Raw genomic sequence first — 24815 nt, forward strand, 5'->3', positions numbered from 1 at the left:
GGGGGGGGGGGGACAAATAACGGGCGGGGCCAGAAAATAATATGTTCATTTGGGCGTCGTTAAAAACCGCACACACTTTTTCTTTTGTCGAGGTAAATTAACGAGTCGATAAATCAAAACGTCATATGTGACGTTTTATGTCTTGATATGAAGATATGTCTTGGGGTCAACTTTAAATTACTCAGACATATCACTACTATTAGCCGTTATTTAATATTTTATACTTGGGTCCTTGACTTTAATTGTAGTTTGTTGGAAGAATTCAGCGAGAAAAGGTAGAAACTTTTGTCGCTTCCACCGATACATCGATTTCACCGAAGCATAAATATTTTCAGAAATAACTAATGAATTACTCAATTCTTTTCAAATAATTTTTATAAGTTATTCATATATACATATATATATATATGTTACAGTAAAAGATGTTAAATTTATATTGACGTTATTAACTAGCAATTAATGTTAATAGATAATAATGAATACTTTACAAGCTTTATAACGTTAATTACTAAGGATTTACGATAATTCCAAACAATATTAGTTAATCGTGTTATTTATATTTAAATTTTTATATTATTATTTATTTTCACATGATAATGAACTGTGATATTTCGAATTGCATAATTTCCCAACTACTCGACAGGTGTATTTATTTGTTTTACACTTCATCTTACAGTGACATCTTGATAATTTAAAATGAAATCCATTAATATTTTGTGATTGCATATCAATTAAATCGATTTGAGCTCTTGAATTGAAAGTGGAATGTAAAATAGGTTTTGAAACTAAGCCTCTTTTAAGATTTGACGACTTTTTTTGACAATAAATAGATTTAAATATGCCATAATAGTTTCATTCGTGATATTGCAATATTTTGATTTTAATTCAGAATCCATTCTACATCTTCCGCCATGGCCAATAGTAGAATGAGTCGAATGCAAAATATTGAACAACTCGTCAATTGTAACGTAATATAGTATAGTATCGTTATTTACAGGTTTAATAAGACGCTCTTTATTATTTATTGTTAAAATATCATATTTACGTACCATTCAATAATCTTTCATAGACTTTTTTTCTCCTGGCGTTTTCAACACAAATTTTGAATGTTTTAATTGTTCAATACGAATATTGTACTCATCAATGGTTAGAAATGAGTTATACTATCTAGTATTTATTACCATTATGATAACATTATATAACAACATTTTCCATCGTGTGTAGAAATTATCGATAATCAAACCAAAAAATTAATAAACCACGATAATCACTAGTTTGTTTGGTAATTATTGTTATTTACTAGTTAATAACGTCAATATAAATTTAACATCATTTACTGTAACATATATATATGTCCTCGCTATTACATTTTAAGGTATATCACAAACTTGTTTGAGATCCAAATTAACTCCTTTTTTTAATAGTTGTGATTATTTTTATATTATTATTTACAATCGATTGAATATTTGTGAATTCGTCATTGTTGTGACACGAGAAGACTTAAAATTACAATATTCTCAGTTAGTCGATACTTTTTTATGTTTGCGAAAAAATCTGAAAGCCAATTTTTTGTATACCGTCGCCGATTGAGAACCTCTATTCTATAACGGGGTTGGCACTTTATGGACAAAAGTAGCGATTTCACTGAGAATTCATCACGATTATTATACTGCGACTTATAAGTAAACATGTGATAAACGAATATTATTTTATTAAACGTGTCCATGGATTTCTAGGTAATAAAATAAAGTGTACGCAATCTTTTTCAGAAAATGTGCGGTTATGACGAAGGCGGCCGGTTTATTTTATCAGAAAAGTTATGTTTTTTTTAATTTAAAAATAATTATGTTCATTAAACTCAACTGAAATTTTAAATCTACTTTTATCCTCCCGAAAAAAAAATTCACATTTGACATATCAGCTTTTAGAAACTAGCTAAAGATTTTATTGTAGTTTAATTGATTATTTTAGAATAGTTTAATTAACATTTTGAATAATGTCAATAATGTACGTTCATATTCTTTTTTTTTAATTAAAAAAAATGTTTAACACAGGAATGATGTGGCCAATCGAGGGTATACACTATTTATTACGGAATGTCAGTTATTATTTACCTCTCACACTATCCACGGAATCATTGAGATCGCTAACAGCAAAAGGACTGAAAGTTAATCATCCATCTGTATACTTGGGATATATGTCTATATTATCGTGGATCGTAGTGTTTTCACTGGTGTCGTATTTGTTATTGAAAATAAAACGCGACGTTTGGACAAAAACATAAATTAAACAATAATAATTTAGCTTGAGATATAAATATTCTTTACAATTTTATTATATTCTACAGTGAAAAATACAGCTGTATAGTCGTATACATTGTATATGTATTAAACGTATACATTTATACGGACAAATGTTCAATTTTAACATACATAAATAAATAAAGCTAGTGAGTAAATAGGTTAGTAAATGCTAATAAAATATAATAATGGTTAATTAGCAAATGGTTGATAGTATATGGACAGCAATAAAATTTAGATAAAAATATATATCATATTATACCAATAAAAGTAGCATATAAAGATGCGCAAAATATTTACAATTAAATACATAGAATTATTATAACAATAAAACGATTTGGTATGACAATGAGAAAATAGTTAAGATGAATTGAACTGGCGAATGAAAAAAAAATTTTTGTTTCTAGTTGCGGTTAGTTACTTTAAAGTTTAACAAGCTTAATATACATATGTATAAGAGTCAACAATTTTATTATTTAAGAGTTTAAAGAGAAAAGAGAAATTATACGCATTTTTAATGACTCTAAGTGTAATATTCCTAGAACATTCTTGTAACCAGTATGAGGAGTTCTATACATATATATATATATATATATATTAAATTTGTAGAATATAAATAAATGAATTTATTTTTGAATTTTTTCAAGTTACTTATACTGTCCAATGCTATTATTATCACGAATTATAATATAATATAATACAATACCATCCAAAATATATTATATTTTGGATTGTTAATAAATGGGTGTTGGAAAGTACAGTGTTGAGTCAAACGGTATACCTAGTCGAGTAGGAGTGGAGAAATGTGATCTCGTTGGGAAACAGATATTTTATTCACCCTTTTTAATCGTACAAATGAATTTAACACATATCTTTGTGAAACATTTTGAATTTTAATGGATTATAGATTTTAGATTATATATTTGTTATAGAGCGTTGATCAAATGGTAGAGTTTTAATTTTATCATCAAAAAAATAAATACTTTTTTTAGTAAAAATAATTGCAAGTTATTTTGAAAAACTAAAATAGTTTTCAACAAAATTTATAAGTGCGCAACAAAATGAATTACATTAAAAAAATGTATCGATATATTCAATATTTATATTACTCTTTCGAGTGTACGATTAATTTTTAATTTCAAAAATGTATTTTTGAACCCAAGTTCTTTACGTGAAATGTCTTTTGGTTAAATTATACAACGAAAATTTACGAGAATACAAAGAATTATCATAACTAATAATGAAATTGCATTTACATAGAGAATGAATTTTTTACACTGTACTGTTAATTGCCATTACGGAAATTGAATAATTCGTAGTAGCAGCTGCCTTCGTTTTCCAATGGTAAATAGAACATATAAATAAAATAAATAAATACTTCCGTAATTAAAAATAAAGTAGGTACTTAAAAGCTAATTAATACGTACAAAAATAAGAATTAATATAAAATACATAATTAATATATCGTCATTGAATTTTCTTCTGCTTTGCTCTCTTCGTTGTATTCGTTATCTATTTCTTCTTCGTAATCAGAGAAATTTTCAGCCTTTTCATCTCTCGCTTTTCGTGCCAACCATAATTTTATTTCACTATCCATTTTCACAAAATCACGTGGAAAAATTTAATAGCATTATCAATACCAATGTTTTCGTCCGAACAACATAAACTGCACCAACATCCACAAACCTTAATAAATACTTGTCCTTATCATCTTTAATAATAGAGATTACTAGTTTGGCATCTTTCCTGAGAATGAATAAAAAAAAAATATTGTTTAAAACTCAAAAAATATATATGAAATATATGAAAAAATACCTGTGAAAAATAGGTACACCCGTTTTATGCTTATAAAAAACAAAAATATATATTATAGTTGTGCAAAACTTAAAAAGTATAGAGAGCAGTATCTTACATACTAACAATGTTAATTGTATAACTTGAAAAGTATGAATGATGAAATAAAATCTAGAACTTATCTGGTGGAAGTTTGAGGAGATTGGATAAAGTGTCAGAGTGACTGAAACATCTACTAACGATGTAACTATAGATGGTAAACGTACAACACAAACACACAACGGATTATACAATGCACATCGATATTAATGTCACGGAACTATTTACAAAATAATAAGGGCGAACAAGAAAACAATGTGGGTACACTAATCGAGCAAATGGTGATTAGTGTATTAAAAAACGATGGCGAACAAAGAACAAAAAATTTAAGTGCTTAATAGTCGAACAATTTATGACGATTAAAGAACAATGAGCGAACACGTTTCGAATCGGTCGTACACGAGTTAAATTTCAACTTGTACATCACAAGTTTTTAAAAAGTTTTAACTTGCGGAATGATCTTTCACACATCGCCACAGATATTGGCAAAGTCAAAAATATGCGTAAGGCTATTTCTACGTTTGGATACTCAGAACGTAAAGAATATTTTGTAATTAATTGAAGTAGATTTAAATGTGTTGCGACTCTTAAGTCGGGTAAAAGATATAATGCTTGAGACTTACAACCTTTTATTTCAAAAATAAAATCGGAAGCATTTAGATCGATTTCATACTTAAGGGATAGGTCTATTGCACATTTTTGTATATAGTCCAATAAGTTATCCATCAAGCTACTACCATACAAAAATTCAAAGTCTTTAGCAATTTCAGACGTTTTTCAAATCGATTTTTTAGTTCAGTAAAAATTCGGTCATAAACTTCACATGTATGTTTTTTGAATTCACTTTGTTGAGATTATACTTGCATATCGTCTTTAATTAATTCAAAGTCTAATTTTTTTACTTTCCTTTTTCGTTTATCAGAAAAATTTGTATTAATACCGAAATCATTAGCTAACACTTTTCCGTATTCAATTGACTTAAAATAATACTCAGAGAAAAAAAAACTTATATTATATTTATAAATATATAGATGAGCATTGAGACGGCAGCACGATAATATTTTCTATTAATTATATGCGTAGCTAATATATTTTACAGTCCGGTATTTCACCGAATTCTTCCTTCGACATCCGTATCGATTGATAAAGATATCCCAGTTCATCAATTTTTGTAAGTAGTAAACTAAATACAATTTTCGACCAATTACCCAAAGTATNACGATAATATTTTCTATTAATTATATGCGTAGCTAATATATTTTACAGTCCGGTATTTCACCGAATTCTTCCTTCGACATCCGATCGATTGATAAAGATATCCCAGTTCATCAATTTTTGTAAGTAGTAAACTAAATACAATTTTCGACCAATTACCCAAAGTACCAATAAATCTAAATGACATTGTAGATGTAAGCAAATAATATCAGACGTTTAACATAAATTATTCATTTTACGATTTTGCGCCCGGGGCGTAGGCACCACTGTCCCTTCTTGCTGCGGCACGACTTTGTGACATTATATAAATAATTAGAGGTCGCGATTGTGAACGGATATTAGAATACACGGACTCCAGGTACACGGACTAAACATATATTAAAGCCCGTGTATAATACCCGTGTATTTATTGTACATTGTATATTAATTCAGAATTAAAATATACTTTAAATATAAATATATTTTTGCTAACTTTTCCTAACTCTTTAGAAGATTAAATAGCACAACAAGTTAATTATCTTAATAATCATATATTATAAGTTATATTTATAGTTATTATTAATTAAGCTTAAAAATTAGTAAGATGCATTTGTCGTTTATCGTATAATATTATATAGGTATAAACACTATAAACTATAAGTATAATAAGGCATAAGACAGTTTATTTAAACATAAATATTCGCAAAGCTCTCTTATCACCAATTTTATTGCACTTCATTTATGTACTTACTATTTATATATGCTTTTTATCTAAATATTTTTGATGATTTTAAAATTGTTCCATAGTCCATACTGTACCTTATTATTCATGTGTTCAATATTACTACATGTCACGTGAAGTTTAGATCTTGACATTTGTATTATACATATTAAATATTTTTTCTTTGAAAAATGAGTTATCGATTTAAAAGTTGGGTATGGCAATACGGCAAACGCAAAGGTGATAAAGCTTTTTGTGATGATGATAATTCAAACAAAGTGTTTAGTTGTGCTGGTGGATCAACGGGTTCAATCGGCAGACATTTAAAATGTATACACAATATAAGCAAAAACACTCAAAATCAAAGGTATGTATAAATGCAATTCATTTGTAATAATTCAAATGAAAAATGGACGGGATTGCAAATTTGAAAAGCTTTAATCACATAATGATAAAATAAAATAAATTAATTCATTTAAAATTTATTTAATTTATTTCCTAGTGATCTTAATGAAGTTGAAGTGTGTAATACAGTTGTTGGTTTAACACAGTGTCCATCGTCATCATCAACTAGTTTATTAAATACCGATTGTTCATCCTCATCATCAGAATTTCGTGAACCACAACCCCGTAAACGACGTAGAACTTATAGTAATAAGAACTTTGAAAAAAACCGAATTTGTAGTTCAGAAAGAACAGAAAAATTTCATCAGACGTTAGCTAAAATGATCGGCATCAATCAAATGCCCTTATCCTTTTGTTCTAGTTCCGGATTTAAACAATTTATGAGTATAGTCGAACCAAATTATATTATCTGTAAGGAAGGTGCTACTAAACAAAGACTCAAAGGATTCAAATCGTCGGTTGAAGATTTAATAAAAAAAAAACTAAAAGATGCCAAAAGTGTAAGCTGTACATTTGACTGTTGGTCATCAATAGCACAAGAATCGTACATAACAGTTACTGCACATTTTATCGATGACCAGTGGTGCCCAAAATCATACATCCTGATAACTCACAAATTAGACGATCGTCATACAGCTTCAAATTTATCCGATCAATTAAAAATAACTTTTAATAATAGGGATATTGACCAAAAAATTACAACAGTAATTACCGACAAAGCAAAAAATGTGTTGAATGCAGTTAATTTACTGGATAACATTACAGAAAAGAATGATATAACATGTGCTGCACATACATTACAATTTGCTGTCAATAATGCCCTAAAATATGATAAAATAGATAATTTAATTCAATTATGTAGTAAAATCGTTTGTAATTTTAAGCATTTAAATTTAGCTAGTCAATATTTAAAAGATAAGCAAGAACAACTAGGTATGCCAACAGAAAGTTTAATTCAAAGTTGTAAAACCAGATGGAATTCAATATTTATGATGTTTGGTCGAATTTATAAAAATAGGTGCCCAATTTCAAATGTTCTTGCTGATCGTTCGTTAACTACAGCAGCGATGGTACACAAATTTGAAGTATTAGAGCACCAATGGACAAATGTAGAAACACTAATAAAATTGCTTAAGCCTCTACAAATTATAACCACTGTGTTTTGTGGGGAAAAATATTGTTCTAGTTCAATAGTGAGGCCGCTTCTAAACGCAGTTATAGAAAAGCATTTAAAGCATAATATAAGTGATGAAGAAATAGCTGAACATTTTAAAACCACTGTAATCAGAGAACTTTCAGACCGTTTTAAATTACTGTGGACTCCTTCTAGTGTCGTATCTGCTAGACAAATAGTGTCTTTCCTCGACACAAGATTCAAGGACTTAGAGCATGAAACAGTTGATGCAAGAGAGGAAATTCGAACACGGGTTAAAAATTTGATAAAAGAAATGGCTTTAATTGCGATGTGCAAATTGAAATACTCGTATCTAAACATCACGGTGCTATTGAATATCTGTTCGGTAATGAAGTAAACTGTAATATAGCTGATTCTGACATTCAGTATCAAAATTACTTAGCAGAACCACAGTTAAAATTTGATTTTGATGCATTAGAATGGTGGAAGACACGTACATCAAAATATCCACTAATTGTTGCTCTGGCATTGAAATATTTAGGGATACCAGCAACGTCAGTAAGTTCTGAAAGATGTTTCTCAACCGCTGGAAACATAGAGACGGCCAAGAGAAGTTGTTTGGTGCCCGAGACTGTAAATATGCTAATTTTTCTTTACCAAAACAAATAATTGTTATAAATTCCTAGATCGTGAGTGATTACTTTATTATTTATTTTCTAATTTTTCGTACTATATACACCTACTGCTTGTACATTAATTTGATATTATTATTGTTATTTTTTTAATTAATTGATTAATTTATAAATATATAGGTACATGTTTATTATTATTTTGTTATTTAATTATTATACATGAAAGTGATTACGAAATATACTAAGAGGTAGTGAACACTATACATTATGATATATGTACTGTCATATTGAGTTCAGAAAGTGAATCAATCTTAAGTCAGTACTGCAAAATAGTGAAATACGATTTTACTTAAATATCTAAGTAAAATATACTCATATATATGAGTATTTAAGGTCACAAGTATTTAAATACCCGATATACACGGATATTTTACTACATGGGCTTTAATCCCGCCATAGGTAAAAACACGGGTACCCGTGTAGTTCATTACACGTGTAATCGCGACCTCTATAGATAATTCATTTTTGTTTGTTATAATGGGTTTTAAGACCTTATCAATATAGGATTAGGCTAAAATAATTATAATTTTTCGAAAAGGTGTTAATAATAAATCTATATATAAAGTTCGGGTTCGAGCTATATACTTATATTTTACATCATTAGAATGTTTAGTATGAAAAAATTGAATGGCTTAGTACAAATAAAAGTTCAGTGTTCAATTGTAGAAATTTACTGTGAATTATATTAACTTAAAGTAAAATTTATTATGTATACATTGCGAAAGTAAAAACTCAATTAAAAATGTGATAAAGCTTTTATTTTATAATATAAAATATTATAATACTTAAGATTATTATACTATATTAATATACATGGCTAGGCATAAACGAGTTTATAAGTTAAAGTTCAGTTAAATTTTTTTATTTAACGTAGTTATTTAGATTTTACGTTAACTTTATTTATACTTCATTTATTTAACAACTAATTTGCCTATATACCTCTTCAAAATAAAATTCTAAATACTTTAAAATATTATTTTTATAAAAATTAGTTTAAAAACATTTGTCTTATTCAATAAATAATATGTAACATCCATTTCACGGTTTCTTGTTGCTTAATGTCAATTTTATTGATAAACAACTTCTGCGAAGAAAATCGTGAGTCTCGGACAAGTCACCAGCTAAATTTTGTCATGCGGCATTCTAGTACATAAATTCTATTAATAGATATCTGTCGACATTATCGTCTACCGGAAACATTTAATAAATAACCGGTCTACTATTATATATTTTAATGTCTTTGATAACCATTCTCTTTACATAGTCACTGTTAGGGTGTCGCTTATTTTTAAAATTTTAGTTATTCTTCAAGTTCACTTCCCAAATTTGTGTGTATACATATAAAAAGTTGCTACAAAAATTTTCAGGCCTATCAGAAAAATTAAGGTTGAAAATCGGCCAAAAGAAGTAGTTTTTTAGTTTTTAGCGATTAACTCGTAAATTAGCACTCTCACAAAAAATATTATTGAAACCATATTGTAGATCTAATTGTTTTATATAAATTAAGTTCTAATCGTTTTTCTTCTAAACCATTTAATTCAACAAAGAAATATAAAAAAATGTAATATTAGGTAAAATTATTAAAATTGGGATATTTACGAATATGCCATTGTATCAGACGAACCATATGCGATATGAACAAATACCTAAATTTTAATAAACATTTTTCTTTGTTTAAAAAAAGGACATTAAAAATACTGAATTTAGTTCTGTAAAAATATTTATTTCGAGTTTATACAAGATGCTTTACATGTACACTTTTAAAATATCAGTAAAAGGTAAATAAATAATAACAAATAACTTGTTATATTTTATTTTTAATTAAAAAGTATATTAATATATTAGTTTATACTAATATAATATAATTCTAAAGTTTCTTATACTTTTTTTCCGAGACAAGTTTAGGCAATATTTGTATACCAAATAGCTTAAAAAATTCATACATTTACAGATTTATAGCTTTTAGATAAATTCTGATACGAATTAACTGATAACAACTATAAATGTAAATTTTAATTGCTTTTAGTTAAAAGTGTACTTCTAAATTTATTATGTTAAAACGGTAGTACAATGGGGTCGTGCCATAGTTTGCTCAAGTATATATGAAATCACATCTAAACTTATTTTTGCGCATATTTCAAATATACAATTAGTTTTTTTCTATCATCTAATTTTTGAGATTATTACTAATTTGTCAAAAACGAGTAAATACTTAAAAAAAATTGGTCCAATGAGAACTGAAAAAATGTATGGATAGATATAAAAAAAACGCATAGCATCACAAAACCAATACCTTTATAGTTCAGCACAGAAACTAAAAAAACAATCAAAAGTTAATTAAGTGTATTCTAAAAATTTATTATAATTATAAAAATCAATTGTTAAATTCAGATGAAACAGGATCATTTTTTTTAGAAATGATTTATGTAGAAAACAGTTAACCAAAAAATTGGTATTATTATAGAATGGTAGTAGAACACACAAATAAAGATAAAAAATTAATAAATAAAAAAGTAAAATTATTCAACTTTGTTGTTGAAACATTTTATCCATATGAAACCTAATTCAACAATATATACTTCAAACACATTAGATATTAATTGTTTATATAAAGAAAATTAATTAAGCAATTTTTTATTTGATAAGGGGAAATCATTTTCAAGTTTTGATGGTAATATCTTAAACTAAATAGAAGTTGTGAATATTTCACGTATTGTTTAAAAAAATTGATCAAATGACAGACCTCCAAAAAAAAAACCATATAGTAAAATATTTTAATACGAATAAGAAATATTTTTTCACTATAGGAGACTACAGTGTTAGTTTTTTTGATATTCATTGAGGTTATACAATTTGAATGAGATAAAAATTAAACGAACTATGAATTTTATTTCTACCTCAAAAAGAATTAAGAAAAAAATTCTTTCGACGGGTCCGACTCAGCCACCACCATGCACTACTTAATTTTGTTGCTAAAAATGACAGTATAAACTAGTACATAAATTCAAAGCAGCTTTTTTTTTAACTTTGAGACAAAATAATCAAAATTAGTTAAAATTTATAATGTAAGTTAGATTCAGGATTCAGGACAGACTTATGTATATTACATATGATTTATATATCCTGACCATCTAAAATATAACTTTACTTTGCCGTTGACATAAAACAATAGTCTAACTTTATTATATAATCTATCTTTTGTAACTAAGGTACACAATTGCCTGTATCTCCTTCAGGTAATTAAAGCTCATTTAAGTAGATAGGGACAATATTTGGACAGACGTCGGGTAGCTTCCGATTCTTGGTTCTGACCAAGTTCCTCGAGTATTAAATAAGCCCCTAACAGTGTGGAATGGCGAAGGAGATATAATAAATTATGTGTGGAATAGATTTTCTAGTTGTGTTAAAAAGAATCCAAAGGAGATAGTTAGTGAAAGTAGGAGTAGAATACCAGAAAATAAGGAAACTTAATGGTGGGATGAGGACGTTCAAAAAATCGTAGAGAGTAAGAAAAAGCAATTAAAGTATGGTAGAGGAGCAAAAGGAGAGAAGATTAGATGGAGTATAATAGCTTGTGCAAAGAAGCTATTATACTGTGTGCATTAAGTAAGGCGAAGTTTAAGAGGTATGATGAGTTGTATGATAGGCTAGAAACATAGGAAAGTGAAAAAGAAGTCTATAGACTTTCAAAAATAAGAGAAAAAACGTCTAAAGATTATCACTATGTAAGGTGAATAAAAAGTGTTGATAAGAGGGTGATATCAAGTAATGATGATATGAAAAAAACCTGGAAAGAGTATTTTGAAAAATGAATGAATGATGAGTATCCAAGGGAGACATTAGAGGATATTTCATGGAATGAGAGACTGGTATATGTAAAAAACGTATGGGAGGCTATGACATCAATGAAAAATAATAAAGCACTAGGACCAGATGAAGTGCCAGTAGAAGTATGGAAAATATTAGGCGGTATTAGCATAATGTGGTTGAAGGATGTTTTTAATAAAATCTTATTAGAAGGGAAAACGCCAAAAGACTGGAGGAATAGTATTGTGGTGTCGATATTTAAAGGTAAATGAGACATACAGGAGTGTGGTATAAAGCGTATTAGTCATAGTATGAAAATTTGGGAAAAGATAATAGATAAGAGAATAAGAAATGAGACATCGGTATCTAAAAACCAGTTTGGATTTATGCCTGGTAAGTCAACAATGGAGCCAGTATTTTGTGCGAGTCATCTAATAGAAAAGTTTAGGGAAAAGAAGAAAAAGCAGTGTATGGTATTTATAGATTTAGAGACAACGTATGATAGAGGTGGTATTGACGACAATGCACGATACAGGATTAAGTGAGGGTGGTTAAAGCGGAGAAAAACGTTTGGTGTATTATGCGATACAAGAATTCCAATGAGGCTGAAGGTAAGTTCTTTAAGACTGTAGTGAGACCAGCTATGTTGTATGGTTCTGAGTGTTGGACGGTTGACAAGAAAGTAGAGCAGAAATGAGAATGCTTAGATGGATGAGTGGAGTGACTAAAGAAGATTGGGTACGGAAAGAAAATATAAGAGAAAGTTACTATTTTGAACTCCCCCACCGTGGTCAGAAATAAAAAAAAATTATATTAAATAAAAGGTAAATACTTAAGGTGTTAATATAAAAAAAATGATTTTGATTTGTTAATTTTTCAATAAGTTGTGGCACTTAAAAAAAAAAAAAGTGAAATATATGTCGAAATTTACGTTATGCATCATTTACAAGGACAACATTTTTTAATTTTTGAAGGTAATGTCTTCAACTAGATACGATTTGTGATCTTTTGACATATCATTGAGAAAAATCGGTCCAGTGAGAGCTAAGAAAAAGTAGTGACAGACATAAAAAAAAAAATAAGAAGAAAATAAACACATCATTGTAAAATGTATATTTTCTCAGCTTCAAATCGAAGCTTAAAGTAAGTACACAAACAGTTCTAATTAATTATAGTTCAAGTAATTAAAATGTTGTTTCAAATTCTCATATCATGTATGTATTATTTTTGTAATTGATAGAGGAATTGTACAATATTATTGTAAAATATTTACACAATAATGTGAAGTTGTACAACAGTCATCACTGTCGTGTCCTTTGCCAATCCGAGAGCTTGATTTTTTTTCAATTATTAGTGCAATTATATTATTATTTTTTTTTGGATATACTTTAAAATTTGAATACTTAGTATATCATTTATTATTCCTTAGAATTATCAAAATGGATGCTTATGATAAATTGGAAAAAATTGGTGAAGGCACATATGGAGTAGTATATAAATGTATGGAACGATCATCAAAAGAGATAGTTGCAGTTAAAAAAATACGAATGGAAATGGAAGACGAAGGAATTCCAGCTACAGCTATAAGAGAAATAAGTATATTAAAAGAACTCAACCATCCAAACATTGTGAAGTAATGATTTTTAATTATCAATGTATTCAACACTTTACCATTTTTCGCTTCTTATAGTTTGCGAGAAATTCTTATGGATGAATCACGGCTATATTTAGTTTTTGAATTTGTTCCAATGGATTTGAAAAAATTTATTGATTCTAGACCAAAAAAGCAATTAGATGAAGGTACAAGTAAATCTTTTACTTATCAGGTAAAACAATAATACTTATATTATAACTTATCAGTAATTATTTTTCGTTATAACATTTACATAATGAAAAAGAAACATTTGTTTTTATTTTAAACTTAATTGTTAATTTTAGTTATTAATTGCTATATACTATTGCCATGTACGGAGAATACTTCATCGAGATCTAAAACCTCAAAATATTTTGATTGACACTAAACATAATATTCTTAAAATAGCTGATTTTGGATTAGGCCGTACTTTTGGATTGCCAATTCGTGTTTACACTCATGAGGTATATAAAATCTAATTGATATTTTTTATATTATGAATAATTAAGAAGGAAATAAATAATTTTTTTCTTATTTAGGTTGTAACTTTGTGGTATAGAGCGCCAGAAGTGTTATTAAATACACAACGATATGGTTGTCCTGTTGATATTTGGTCAATAGGGTGTATATTTGCTGAAATGGCACATGGTAGACCTTTATTTCAAGGAGATTCAGAAATTGATCAATTATTTCGTATTTTCAGGTAGATTCCATTAAGTATAGTTAAGTTAACTATATATCAAATAAGTTATTTAATCAAATTCTTAATTAAAAACACAATATATAAATTCTGTATTTCCATTTTATACGCTTTTTAATGTCCACATGATTTCCTCAATCATTTCAATAGTAAAAATATCTTAATAAAATAATTGGTATATAAGTAAAAGAACACAAATATTACACATTAAATTTTTAGTAGAATAACCTTTTTTATGTTTATCATTTTAAGAAGAAAAATAACAAGAATTGTAATTTTGTTGTAATCTAAAGAGATTTTTTTTTTTTTTTTCATATTTGAAATTAAAAAATGTATATATTTTAAATGAGAAATTTGATACTTAGTAAATCATATATATAGGTGTTTTTTTATATATTTAACTAGCTTACAGAATTAAAAATGATCTAATTAAGAAAGTGACTGGTCGAAAACAATTTCTGAAATAATATTTCTGATGTTATTAACATTTTTAAATATAGAGTGTAGGCAAAATGCACCAGTTTTGTGTAATGATAAATATAACATAACCCATACTTCACTCTACTCTATATTATAAAATAATTATAACTTTTCAAGTAATGGTCAAAAGTTGTTTTTCACCAGTCAATTCCTAATAAAATCATTTTTTATTTATTAACTTGTTAAATATGTATATTGCTATTTAAAAAATAAAGTCTATGCCCTTATAATGTATGAATGATAAATTTAAAAAAAAATACTTAATAATTAATAATTAATAAATAGAGCTAAATAATACCAAAAAAGAATCTCTTTACATAAATATTATTGCACAAGAAATGATGTGGCTAATATTAAAAAATTATCGTAGTGGACTAAATCTAAAAAATGTGAATTACTATAAAGTTATTTAAAGACATTGTATGATTTTACTAATATTAACTGATATTTATGAATTGGTACTTATATAATATTTCTATCTTGTTCAAAAAGTATATACTGTTTCTAGGATATTAACAACTCCAAGTGAAGAAACATGGCCAGGAGTTTCAGACCTTAAAGATTACAAACCAACATTTCCTAAATGGAGTGGCAATCTTTTAAAAGATTCAGTGTCTAGTTTGAACAATGACGGATTAGATTTACTAGAAGTATATTATGCTAAATAACATATTAATTTTAATATTTAATATACTATATTAATTTTTAGCAAACGTTAATTTATGATCCAAGTAAGCGAATTAATGCCAGAGATGCACTACAACATCGTTACTTTAAAGACCTTAACAAAAGCATTTTGCCAGCTCTTCCAGAAATTAAATTTTCTTCACTACAATAATATTAATCAATATCACATTTATGGTATTAACATATTGATTAATAACACTTATTTTTTAATGTTTGTAAAATTATTCATTTTGAATAAAATAAGGAAATGAATACATATATTGTAAAATTATGAGTTATTAACATATCATTTTGAATTTTTGTTATTATTATAATAAAGTAAATCTCTTATTTTATTTTATTAATTTAATATTAAAAGCTCAAAAAAAGGTAAACGATTGTATAGAATAGGGTGTAGGGGAGACTGGGGCAGATTTGAATGAAAATTACATTTTGATTTTTAATTTTTTTTGCATTTAATTTGAGTATAATGGTCTTGTTAGATTCTCATAATATTTTAACATCACACTGTAACTATTAAAAATCTATATCATTGAATAATAGTTTATTATAAAATGTTAAACACAAGTTACTTTTTATTCAAATGTGCCCCATGGTAGGGGTACATTTAGGGGTAAAATTCACACACATAAAATTACCAATAAGTAAAAGTATATTATTTTAATACATATCTCTAGAAAAGTTAAAAGTAGGTAGTTACCTAATCTGTAAACAGAAAATTAACAAATATTTAATATCTTATAGATAAATAAATCCAACATTTACTGTCCTTTTTTAACATAATTTCTTACCATTTTCTTAAAATAAAATACACTTTATGAGATCATTATAATGTTAAAAACCAATTCAAATCTACCCCACTCTGGAATATTCAATTCATGTACCTCATAGTACATGTTTGAACAATTTTATCAAAAATTGTACAATGAAATACTACATCACATTCCATAATATCCCATTTAAAAGAGTATAATATTTTAATTTAGTATGTTTTGTTAAATACTTACTGAATGTTTTTGTTTTTTCTCAAACTCTTATTAAGATGGTAATAACGGTAACAAAAAATTCAAAAACACAGTTTTATTTGTAATAATGAAAATATTAATAACAGATAGCTGATGAACATATTATATATTGGGTACAGTATGACTAACCTTCTGTATTTTACTTGAATTAACTTTATCACTACAGTTAATTGTATTTAATCAATTCAAAACTACCCTACATTCAAATGTGCCCCAATGTCCTCTATTACTCATTATTATGTTATTTTTTTTCCCAAACAATGAATTATACAAATCTTGTTAAGCTTCATCTGCCTATGGTGATTGATCATTAGGTGCCATGAAATTTATTAATTTAGTGTGAACTGTATATCTAAGTTTTTTGTTTTTTCTAGAACTAGTATCAATTTTACGTTTCATTTTACTTCTCAGTTTATGTAATTGTAACCATTGCCTGAAATTGAAAAAAAATTAGTTAATATATAATTATTATATATAAAATTCAAATAAATTTGACTTTCCAATTTATGTTATATACAATAATTATAAGTAAACAATATTAATATTATAAATAGTATACACTCAATACACAGATAATATACTCACATAGAACAAACCAATGAAAATGAGACGTTGAATAAATTAGTTAAATTAAATATATTATTAGTAAATTGAGTCAAACTATTATTAATTTCCATCACCTTAGCTAAATACTATGTTGAAATATAAATCTTAAATCTTAGTTTTAGTTTAGGTTGTTATAGAGGCAGGCAAGAACTACCCATGCACTCAGACCTATAGGTCCATTGTGTGCACCTCCTATCAAATAATATTAATACAGTTTCTTTGCATAAATGTATCCTCCAGATTTGTTGCTATTGTTGAATACCTAAAACTATATATAGGATGTCTTACTAACCGAGCATGAATATATTTAAAGAGTTCTCTCTCAAGCAAAATTAATTATCACTTAGGGTTTTAGGTTTTTGATATCTTATTTTTTTGGATAAGATTTTAACAAATGTTTAGATCAATCTTAAATTTTACAAAATATTTTGTCATTATAAAATTTAATATTTCAATACTATTTAAGACTGTTGTAATAAAAATACCAGTGCATGTCATGAGTACACACAGATGAAGTGAAACTACTTTCAGAGTAATTTAATTAATAGAATATTAGATTTGTATTAATTAAATAAATAATATAAAATAAAAAAAAACACCTAAAAATTTTATTTTTAATTGAAATTAATTATTTTTATTTTTTAATTTTATTATTCTATTTCCCACATCATCTACGCTTACATCAGCTGTCATCATATCACATTCAATAGCATCCTTGGAGGGTTTGCTATTTAATCTGATATGAGATGTGATATGAGGGATGATCCCTCCATCTCTTTTTTGGTCTTCCTCTACCTCTTCTTCATTCAACATTCATTTCTATAACTGTTCTTACAGTTTCTGATTCTTCTCTTTTCATAACATGACCAAACCATCTAAGTCTATTTTCTCTCATCTTATCCACAATTGACGCTACACCTATACTCTCTCTTATATGCTCGTTCCTTAACTTATCTTCTCTAGTCATTCCACTCATCTATCTAAGCATTCTCATCTCTGCTACACTCAGTTACTGCTCTACTTTCTTATCAACCGCTACAGTCACTACAGTCTTGTAGAATTTACCTTTCAGCCTCATTGTAATTCTTTTATATAAGACGCCAGACGCTTCTCTCCACTTTAACCACCGGCACTTAATCTTGTGTCTTACATTCTCGTCAATACCACCGCTATTTTGCACAACTGACTCTAAACACTTAAAACTTTCAACCTCTCCAATCACGTCCTTGCCTATAGTCACTTATCTCCTCATTTCACCTACTTCGTGTATCCTTTGTCAAACTCGTACATTATATACTCTGACTTCTACTTATTCTCTAACTCTTTTCTTCAAGAGCTGATCTCCACACCTCTAGCCTTCGATTAATTTCCTTCCTATTTTCTCCTATTAACACTATATCGTTAGCAAACAACATGCACCACGGCAGCTCTCATTGTATTTTTCTAGTCATTTTATCCATCACTACAGAGAATAAGTAAGGGCTTAAAGCAGAACTTTGGCGCACTCCTACTCTTACCCGAAAACCTTTTGTTACTCCTCTTACGCTTTTTACCCTGGTACAAGTACCATTATACATATCTTCTATTATATTAATGTACTTTTTCGGAACTCCTTTTCTCATTAATGTCCATTTTAAAAACTCTCTCGCTACTCTATCATACGTTGTCTCTAAATCTATAAATACCATGCACTGCTTTTTCTTCTTTTCCCTAAACTTTTCTATTAGATGACTCGCACAAAATACTGGCTCCATTGTTGACTTACCAGGCATAAATCCAAACTGGTTTTTAGATACCGATGTCTCATTTCTTATTCTCTTATCTATTATCTTTTCCCAAATTTTCATACTATGACTAATACGCTTTATACCACACTCCTGTATGTCTCATTTACCTTTAAATATCGACACCACAATACTATTCCTCCAGTCTTTTGGCGTTTTCCCTTCTAATATGATTTTATTAAAAACATCCTTCAACCACATTATGCTAATACCGCCTAATATTTTCCATACTTCTACTGGCACTTCATCTGGTCCTAGTGCTTTATTATTTTTCATTGATGTCATAGCCTCCCATACGTTTTTTACATATACCAGTCTCTCATTCCATGAAATATCCTCTAATGTCTCCCTTGGATACTCATCATTCAGTAATACTTATATTTAGTATATTGATATATTTTAAAGCTTTATATTATTGCACATATATTGTTATTATAAATATAAATGTGTACCTGTAGCATTATATATTGCAAATAATACCGTTTTGGATTGTGTCTGTATTTGAAATGGCCTCTAGCGGTGTTAACGTAAAACTGATTTTTTATATTATCTATGGTAAAGTTCTTCATGTAATAATAAGAAATTTTGATTAATTTTTTCACTGTAATCTTGGCGCTCCTAGTAGTAGAAAATAGTAACATATGTTTGTTAACAAAGTTATTATAGCATTTTTAAATTGATAAGAAATTGCTCACTTCACCAAAGTTTTACGTCTTACAATCATTTTTTTAAAATGAGTAAAGTGTATAGTGATATTAATAATTAAAATAATAGGTATGTATTGATTGATTTAATATTATAATGTTTACTCAATTAATAAGTGTAAATTTCTGTTTTAATTTATATATCTAAAACTTTTGTTCAAATAAAAATTGCAACTACAAGTAAAATTTTTGTCTTTATTTGATAAAATTGTAGCGTTTATTCACTTTATGTTGTATTTTTAAATTATGATTTTAGGTAAAAAATTCAAATAAAAATAATAATATGCCATCAGCTGTATCATCAAAAAAAATTTTTCAATTTAAAATCATATTAAAATATACGCAACCAAAGATCTGGAGACGAATTGAAGTCCCGGAAGAATTTACTTTTTGGGAGTTACATTCAGCTATTCAAGATTGTATGGGCTGGTCAGGTATGCATCCACATAACTTCAAAGCTTTAAATCCTAGAACTGGCAGAAAGGATGTTATTGGTAAAGAAAATGAAGACTTGGATATTATTTGTGAAAAAAATACCAAAATTGCCGATTATTTTCTTTCTCCTCAAGATAAAGCCAGTTATTTATATGATTTTGGTGATAAATGGGATCATAGAATTCTATTAGAAAGTATTGAACCTGCAATTATTGGTAGAGAATATCCTCAGTGTATTGCTGGTAAGCAAGCATGTCCACCAGATGACTGTGGTGGTGTATGGGGATATCAAGAGCTTTTAGAAATTAGAGCAAATCCAAATCACGAAGATTATGAAGAGCGTATGGAATGGTTGGGTGAAGAATTTGATCCTGATGAGTTTGATCCTAAATCTGTAGAATTTGATCATCCAGATAATGCATGGGAATTTGGTATATAGTTTATATCCATATCATGAGTTAATTATTTTTTTCTTTTGAGACTGAATCTTAAGTAAAAGTCATGTTTTAAATTTTAAGTTTAGAAATTAATCCCGAAAGTTACTACTTGTTACAAATTTTATTTTATTCCATTCAAAATCTTTCCAAAGAGAATAATTTATAAATGCATAAGTGGAAGTATTTTATGTATAGAACTTTTTTGTGTTTTTAACAATTAAATTCCCTTAATGTAAACAGTATGCTAACTTGTTTAAAAAAAAAAAATTAAGCTATTATATACTATTAATTGGTTATTTTAAAATTTAAAAAAAAAACTTATCATTTTTAATATTTATTATTGAATTAAATTTTAGAAGCAGTATTATTTAGATTTTCAATTAATAATATTTTATAAAACAGGAGACACTTAGTTATTTAAAGTATATATTTGGCTAATTTTTTTCCTTAAAAATTATCACTTTGTAAAAAATTGTACAAAGCTTATACAACATTTTTATATTTGTTTTATTTAATAAAACAAATATAAAAATGTTCATTCTATTGACATTGATAGTATTAATATGAGCAACAAATACACACTCAGTATTTGTCTAAAGAGTATTTACATATTTATTTTTACTCCTCCAAAAAAAATATATATATACTTTTATCAAATATGGTTCTATCTTCCTTGGTGACACTGTAGCAAGTAGAATGCAAATTAAATGAATTAAATAAGCATAAATGCTTACAAATGTAAAATGATTCCAAATTTTATTTCTGATAAAATAAATTATAAACTAAATAAACATACAATATATCTGTTTATATAAATATAAAATAAATAATTTTAAATTAGACAAGATTATTTTGTTTTAACTTAAAACATAAATTTTAGATCAAACTAATAGACATTGACCAATTGTAGGCATAATGAGAATTATAGTTACAAAAACTTTTAAACAATTAAAGTATTTTTTTCCTTGTAAATAAAGAGTTATTGAAGAAATCTCATCTTCTTTGTTATTTTGATTAGATATCTTACATTGAGATTTTCTTAGTAAATCATAAACAACGATTTTCATTCTACTATCTTTTAACCAAGGATATCCAATAATACGATGAAAATTTAATCTATCGTATGGATCAATGACAAAGAGTTTCTGTATTAGATCCAAAGCTTTAGCAGATGGAAGCGTGTGATGATTTTTTAAAAGATAATGTTAGTATTTTTTCAAAGAGGTCTGGACCAATGAAAAGTTTTGATGTAGTTAAACTGAAATAATTAAAACATAATATTTTAAATTATTTATACTAAACAGTTTTGCAGCAACATAATTAAAAAAGAATCAATATATTTTAGCTTCGATGCGAAGCTGAGAAGGTATTGGTTTTACTAAGATGTGTTTTTTTTTTTTTTTTTGTGTCTGTTACCACTTTTTCTCAGCTCTCACCGAACCGATTTCTTTCAATGATACGTCAAAAGATCACAAATCGTATCTAGTCGAAGACATTACCCTTAAAAATTGAAAAAAATTCCCTCGTTCCCCGTAAAAGGGGGAAACCTCCAAAAAAATTACAAATTTAAAAATCGCTAATTTTCGAAATTTTTTCAATTTTTTTTACTTAAAAGTGCCATAACTTTTTCAAAAATAAACATATCAATATAATTCTTTTTTATATAGATGCATAATATCATTACCTTTCATTTGGTATATTTTTTTCATAAATTTAACCCTTAACCTGCCCACAAGGGGGGATTTAAAATGACAACTTTTTCACAAAAAATTAATTTTTTTAACTTAAATTTTGAAAATGTTCCGGAAGGTCTGACACTTTTATATATATCTTAAATTAAAGCTAATGTAATATGCTTTATCATGAAAAAAAAAAATTTCGGACTTTATCTTATCTTCATGGTGAAAATGGCTACCGAATGCTATTTTTGTGTGAAAATTTTCGATTTTGTATTTTCCATTTTTAACTTTATTATGCTATAACTTTTTGAAAAATGTATGAATCATTACAATTTTTTTATGAGAAGTAGTATTTATATAGATCTTTCATTCGACATACTGTTTTTTTAAATCGGACCATTTCCCTAAATACAGGGGGGATTCAAAACATAAAAATGCATATAGAAAGTAGAACTTTTTCAACGTAACTTTTGAAAGTGTTCCGGAAGGTCTGACACTTTTATATATATCTTAAATTAAAGCTAATGTAATATACTTTATAATGGTAAAAAAAAATTTCGGACTTTATTTTATCTTCATGGTGAAAACAGACATTAAACTTAATAAAAAAAATACGATTTTTGTAAAAAAATTCTTTTTTATATTTTTAACTTTATAATGCTATAACTTCTCGAAAGATGTATGGATCAATATAATTCTTTTTTTTGTAGATGCATGATGTCTTTACCTATCATTTGGTATATTTTTTTTATAAATCTGACTTTTTACCTGCCTACAGGGGGGGATTCAAAATGACAACTTTTTCACAAAAAATTGACTTTTTCAACTTAAATTTTGAAAGTGTTCCGGAAAGTCTGACACTTTTATATATATCTTAAATTAAAGCTAATGTAATATACTTTATCATGGAAAAAAAAAATTTCGGACTTTATTTTATCTTCAAGGTGAAAATGGCTACCAAATGCTATTATTGTGTGAAAATTCTCAATTTTATTTTTTACATTTTTAACATTATAATGCTATAACTTATTGAAAAGTGTATTGATCAATATAATTTTTTTATGGGAAATACTATTTTCTAATAATCTCTTTTTTATTCTACATACTTTGTCTTAATCAGGATATTAATAAGGAACTAGCAGTTTATGAAGCTTTTGGAATAATCCACCAATTTTTTAAAATTAAACACTATCTAAAGATTTGCATCGAAGCGTTTTTTTTTGATAGTGATTTTAATCACTGTCAGATATCATTATACTTGATCCAACTATGCCACGTCACCACTGTGCCGCGACCCCCCTGTGCTGGGTTTTTTTTGTATAAGCACTACAAATTCTCTAAAAACTGTTATATTTTTAATTTAATACAAAAAATGTTTTAATATTTTACTTTTTATATATTAAATACCTTACACATTATATTTTTATATACAATAACATGATTACCAAAGGATGATGGCCTGTCTTTGAAAGTGTATTATAAATCATGTTTAAGTCTTGGTGCAATATTTATATCAATGACCCTATATGTAAAATAAAGGAACAAAACTATTAGGCACTATTGATTTACATGTCCATAAGCTGATTATACAGTGTGAGACTGAGATATCTATGGATTATATGTCAGTATATTTATGAGGTAAAATTAAAGTTACAACTATAAATCTAGGGTCCTAGGTTAAAATCGTGTACCAAACAAATTCTTACTTTTAGGAGAGCAAAGTTAAATTTTCATTCGAGCTAATGAAAAACCATTATTTCTCTTTAAAGCAATATATCTTTCAATATAATTGATGCTACATAATTTTCACACTAAAAAATATTTGATACATAAGGGCAAAATAGTTGAAAAATCCTAATTTTGGCCAATACATACCTTTAATTCTAGACACTTGAAGTATAATATACTAACACTGTAGATAATAAAGATGATATATAAGAGAGCTAGATAAAATTTTTAAAACAAAACTAATAATGATAATAAACTGATAATGAAATTACTAGAAATATTCCTGATCTACAACAAAAAAGGGCAATGCATCAACTTACAAGAGACATTTAGAAAGTTAAGTCACATCGTTTGCAAACAGTAAAACTGCAAATGATTCCATAAATTTATAGGATGTTTTTGAATACTACAATTGTTTTTTGTAAAATATTGGTTAGAAAAGTTGAGTTTATTTAATTGTAGTGCTCTAGTTATACTTACACTTGTTACATTATTATTCAACCAACTTTAATATGATATATATATGTCACTTCTTTACGGTAGATTGGAATGTGGTACTTAAATTGAAGGGATGAAAAATATCCTATTTTTACTACATATTATAGGAGAGTTTTTTGAATCAAACAATATATTCTTTACCAAAAATTAAAAATTTTCCATAGTTAGCAAAAAAAATGAGTGTCTTATCCTTAATTAATCACTCTGTATACATGGTGATCAGTTTATCATAAACCACTCGATTACTTGCAATATAAATAAAATATTAAAAA

The 24815-nt window shown here is 27.0% G+C and overlaps 3 protein-coding genes, 2 long non-coding RNA genes and 1 pseudogene across 8 annotated transcripts in view; 4 read left to right on the forward strand and 2 right to left on the reverse strand.

Annotated features, from left to right (window-relative positions):
• Window positions 1-2935, forward strand: part of LOC126898362 (ABC transporter G family member 23-like) — an 18425-nt gene extending 15490 nt beyond the window's left edge. For both annotated transcript variants that reach the window (XM_050672325.1, XM_050672326.1), the window contains one exon: window positions 2055-2935. In XM_050672325.1, coding sequence (XP_050528282.1) covers window positions 2055-2284 — 230 coding nt within the window. In that variant the 3' untranslated portion in view covers window positions 2285-2935. The remainder of the gene's footprint in view (window positions 1-2054) is intronic.
• Window positions 2936-5432: 2497 nt separating this feature from the next.
• On the forward strand, window positions 5433-8657 carry LOC126898371 (E3 SUMO-protein ligase ZBED1-like; annotated as a pseudogene).
• A 4459-nt stretch (window positions 8658-13116) lies between these two features.
• On the forward strand, window positions 13117-15905 carry LOC126898364 (cyclin-dependent kinase 1-A-like). Its single transcript, XM_050672332.1, has 7 exons — window positions 13117-13290; window positions 13577-13780; window positions 13838-13973; window positions 14086-14244; window positions 14320-14483; window positions 15469-15610; window positions 15670-15905. Exons 1-7 carry the CDS (start codon window positions 13256-13258, stop codon window positions 15796-15798), a joined length of 969 nt encoding a protein of 322 aa, XP_050528289.1. The 5' UTR covers window positions 13117-13255; the 3' UTR covers window positions 15799-15905.
• Window positions 15906-16712: 807 nt separating this feature from the next.
• LOC126898372 (uncharacterized) lies at window positions 16713-19676 on the reverse strand. Its single transcript, XR_007702233.1, has 2 exons — window positions 19515-19676; window positions 16713-17105 (listed from the first exon to the last, which is right to left on the reverse strand). It is a non-coding gene; the product is annotated as an uncharacterized LOC126898372 (long non-coding RNA).
• Window positions 19677-19739: 63 nt separating this feature from the next.
• On the forward strand, window positions 19740-20718 carry LOC126898369 (uncharacterized protein y4hQ-like). 2 transcript variants are annotated; one of them, XM_050672338.1, is made up of 2 exons: window positions 19740-19836; window positions 20023-20718. In XM_050672338.1, exon 2 carries the CDS (start codon window positions 20050-20052, stop codon window positions 20638-20640), a length of 591 nt encoding a protein of 196 aa, XP_050528295.1. In that variant the 5' UTR covers window positions 19740-19836; window positions 20023-20049; the 3' UTR covers window positions 20641-20718. The 2 variants fall into 2 exon arrangements, with proteins under 2 accessions (XP_050528295.1, XP_050528294.1); XM_050672337.1 differs by having other exon boundaries at window positions 19808-19946.
• A 780-nt stretch (window positions 20719-21498) lies between these two features.
• LOC126898373 (uncharacterized) lies at window positions 21499-24256 on the reverse strand. Of its 2 annotated transcripts, XR_007702235.1 has the most exons (4): window positions 24193-24256; window positions 24024-24128; window positions 23763-23839; window positions 21499-21896 (listed from the first exon to the last, which is right to left on the reverse strand). It is a non-coding gene; the product is annotated as an uncharacterized LOC126898373 (long non-coding RNA). The 2 variants fall into 2 exon arrangements; XR_007702234.1 differs by having other exon boundaries at window positions 24024-24214.
• Between the last annotated feature and the right edge of the window lie 559 nt (window positions 24257-24815).

This window comes from Daktulosphaira vitifoliae, unplaced genomic scaffold (assembly GCF_025091365.1).
Source record: "Daktulosphaira vitifoliae isolate Bord-2020 unplaced genomic scaffold, ASM2509136v1 Scaffold_2, whole genome shotgun sequence".
Lineage (NCBI taxonomy): Eukaryota > Metazoa > Arthropoda > Insecta > Hemiptera > Phylloxeridae > Daktulosphaira > Daktulosphaira vitifoliae.

Excerpts from the sequence above, each read along its gene's own strand:
- LOC126898364 (XM_050672332.1), top strand. The coding sequence starts at position 13,256 with ATGTATATTTTCTCAGCTTCAAATCGAAGCTTAAA. Across the intron at positions 13,291-13,576 it reads GCTTCAAATCGAAGCTTAAA|AATTATCAAAATGGATGCTT; the intron begins GTAAGTACACAA and ends ATTATTCCTTAG. Across the intron at positions 15,611-15,669 it reads ACGGATTAGATTTACTAGAA|CAAACGTTAATTTATGATCC; the intron begins GTATATTATGCT and ends ATTAATTTTTAG.
- LOC126898369 (XM_050672338.1), top strand. The coding sequence starts at position 20,050 with ATGCCATCAGCTGTATCATCAAAAAAAATTTTTCAATTTAAAATCATA.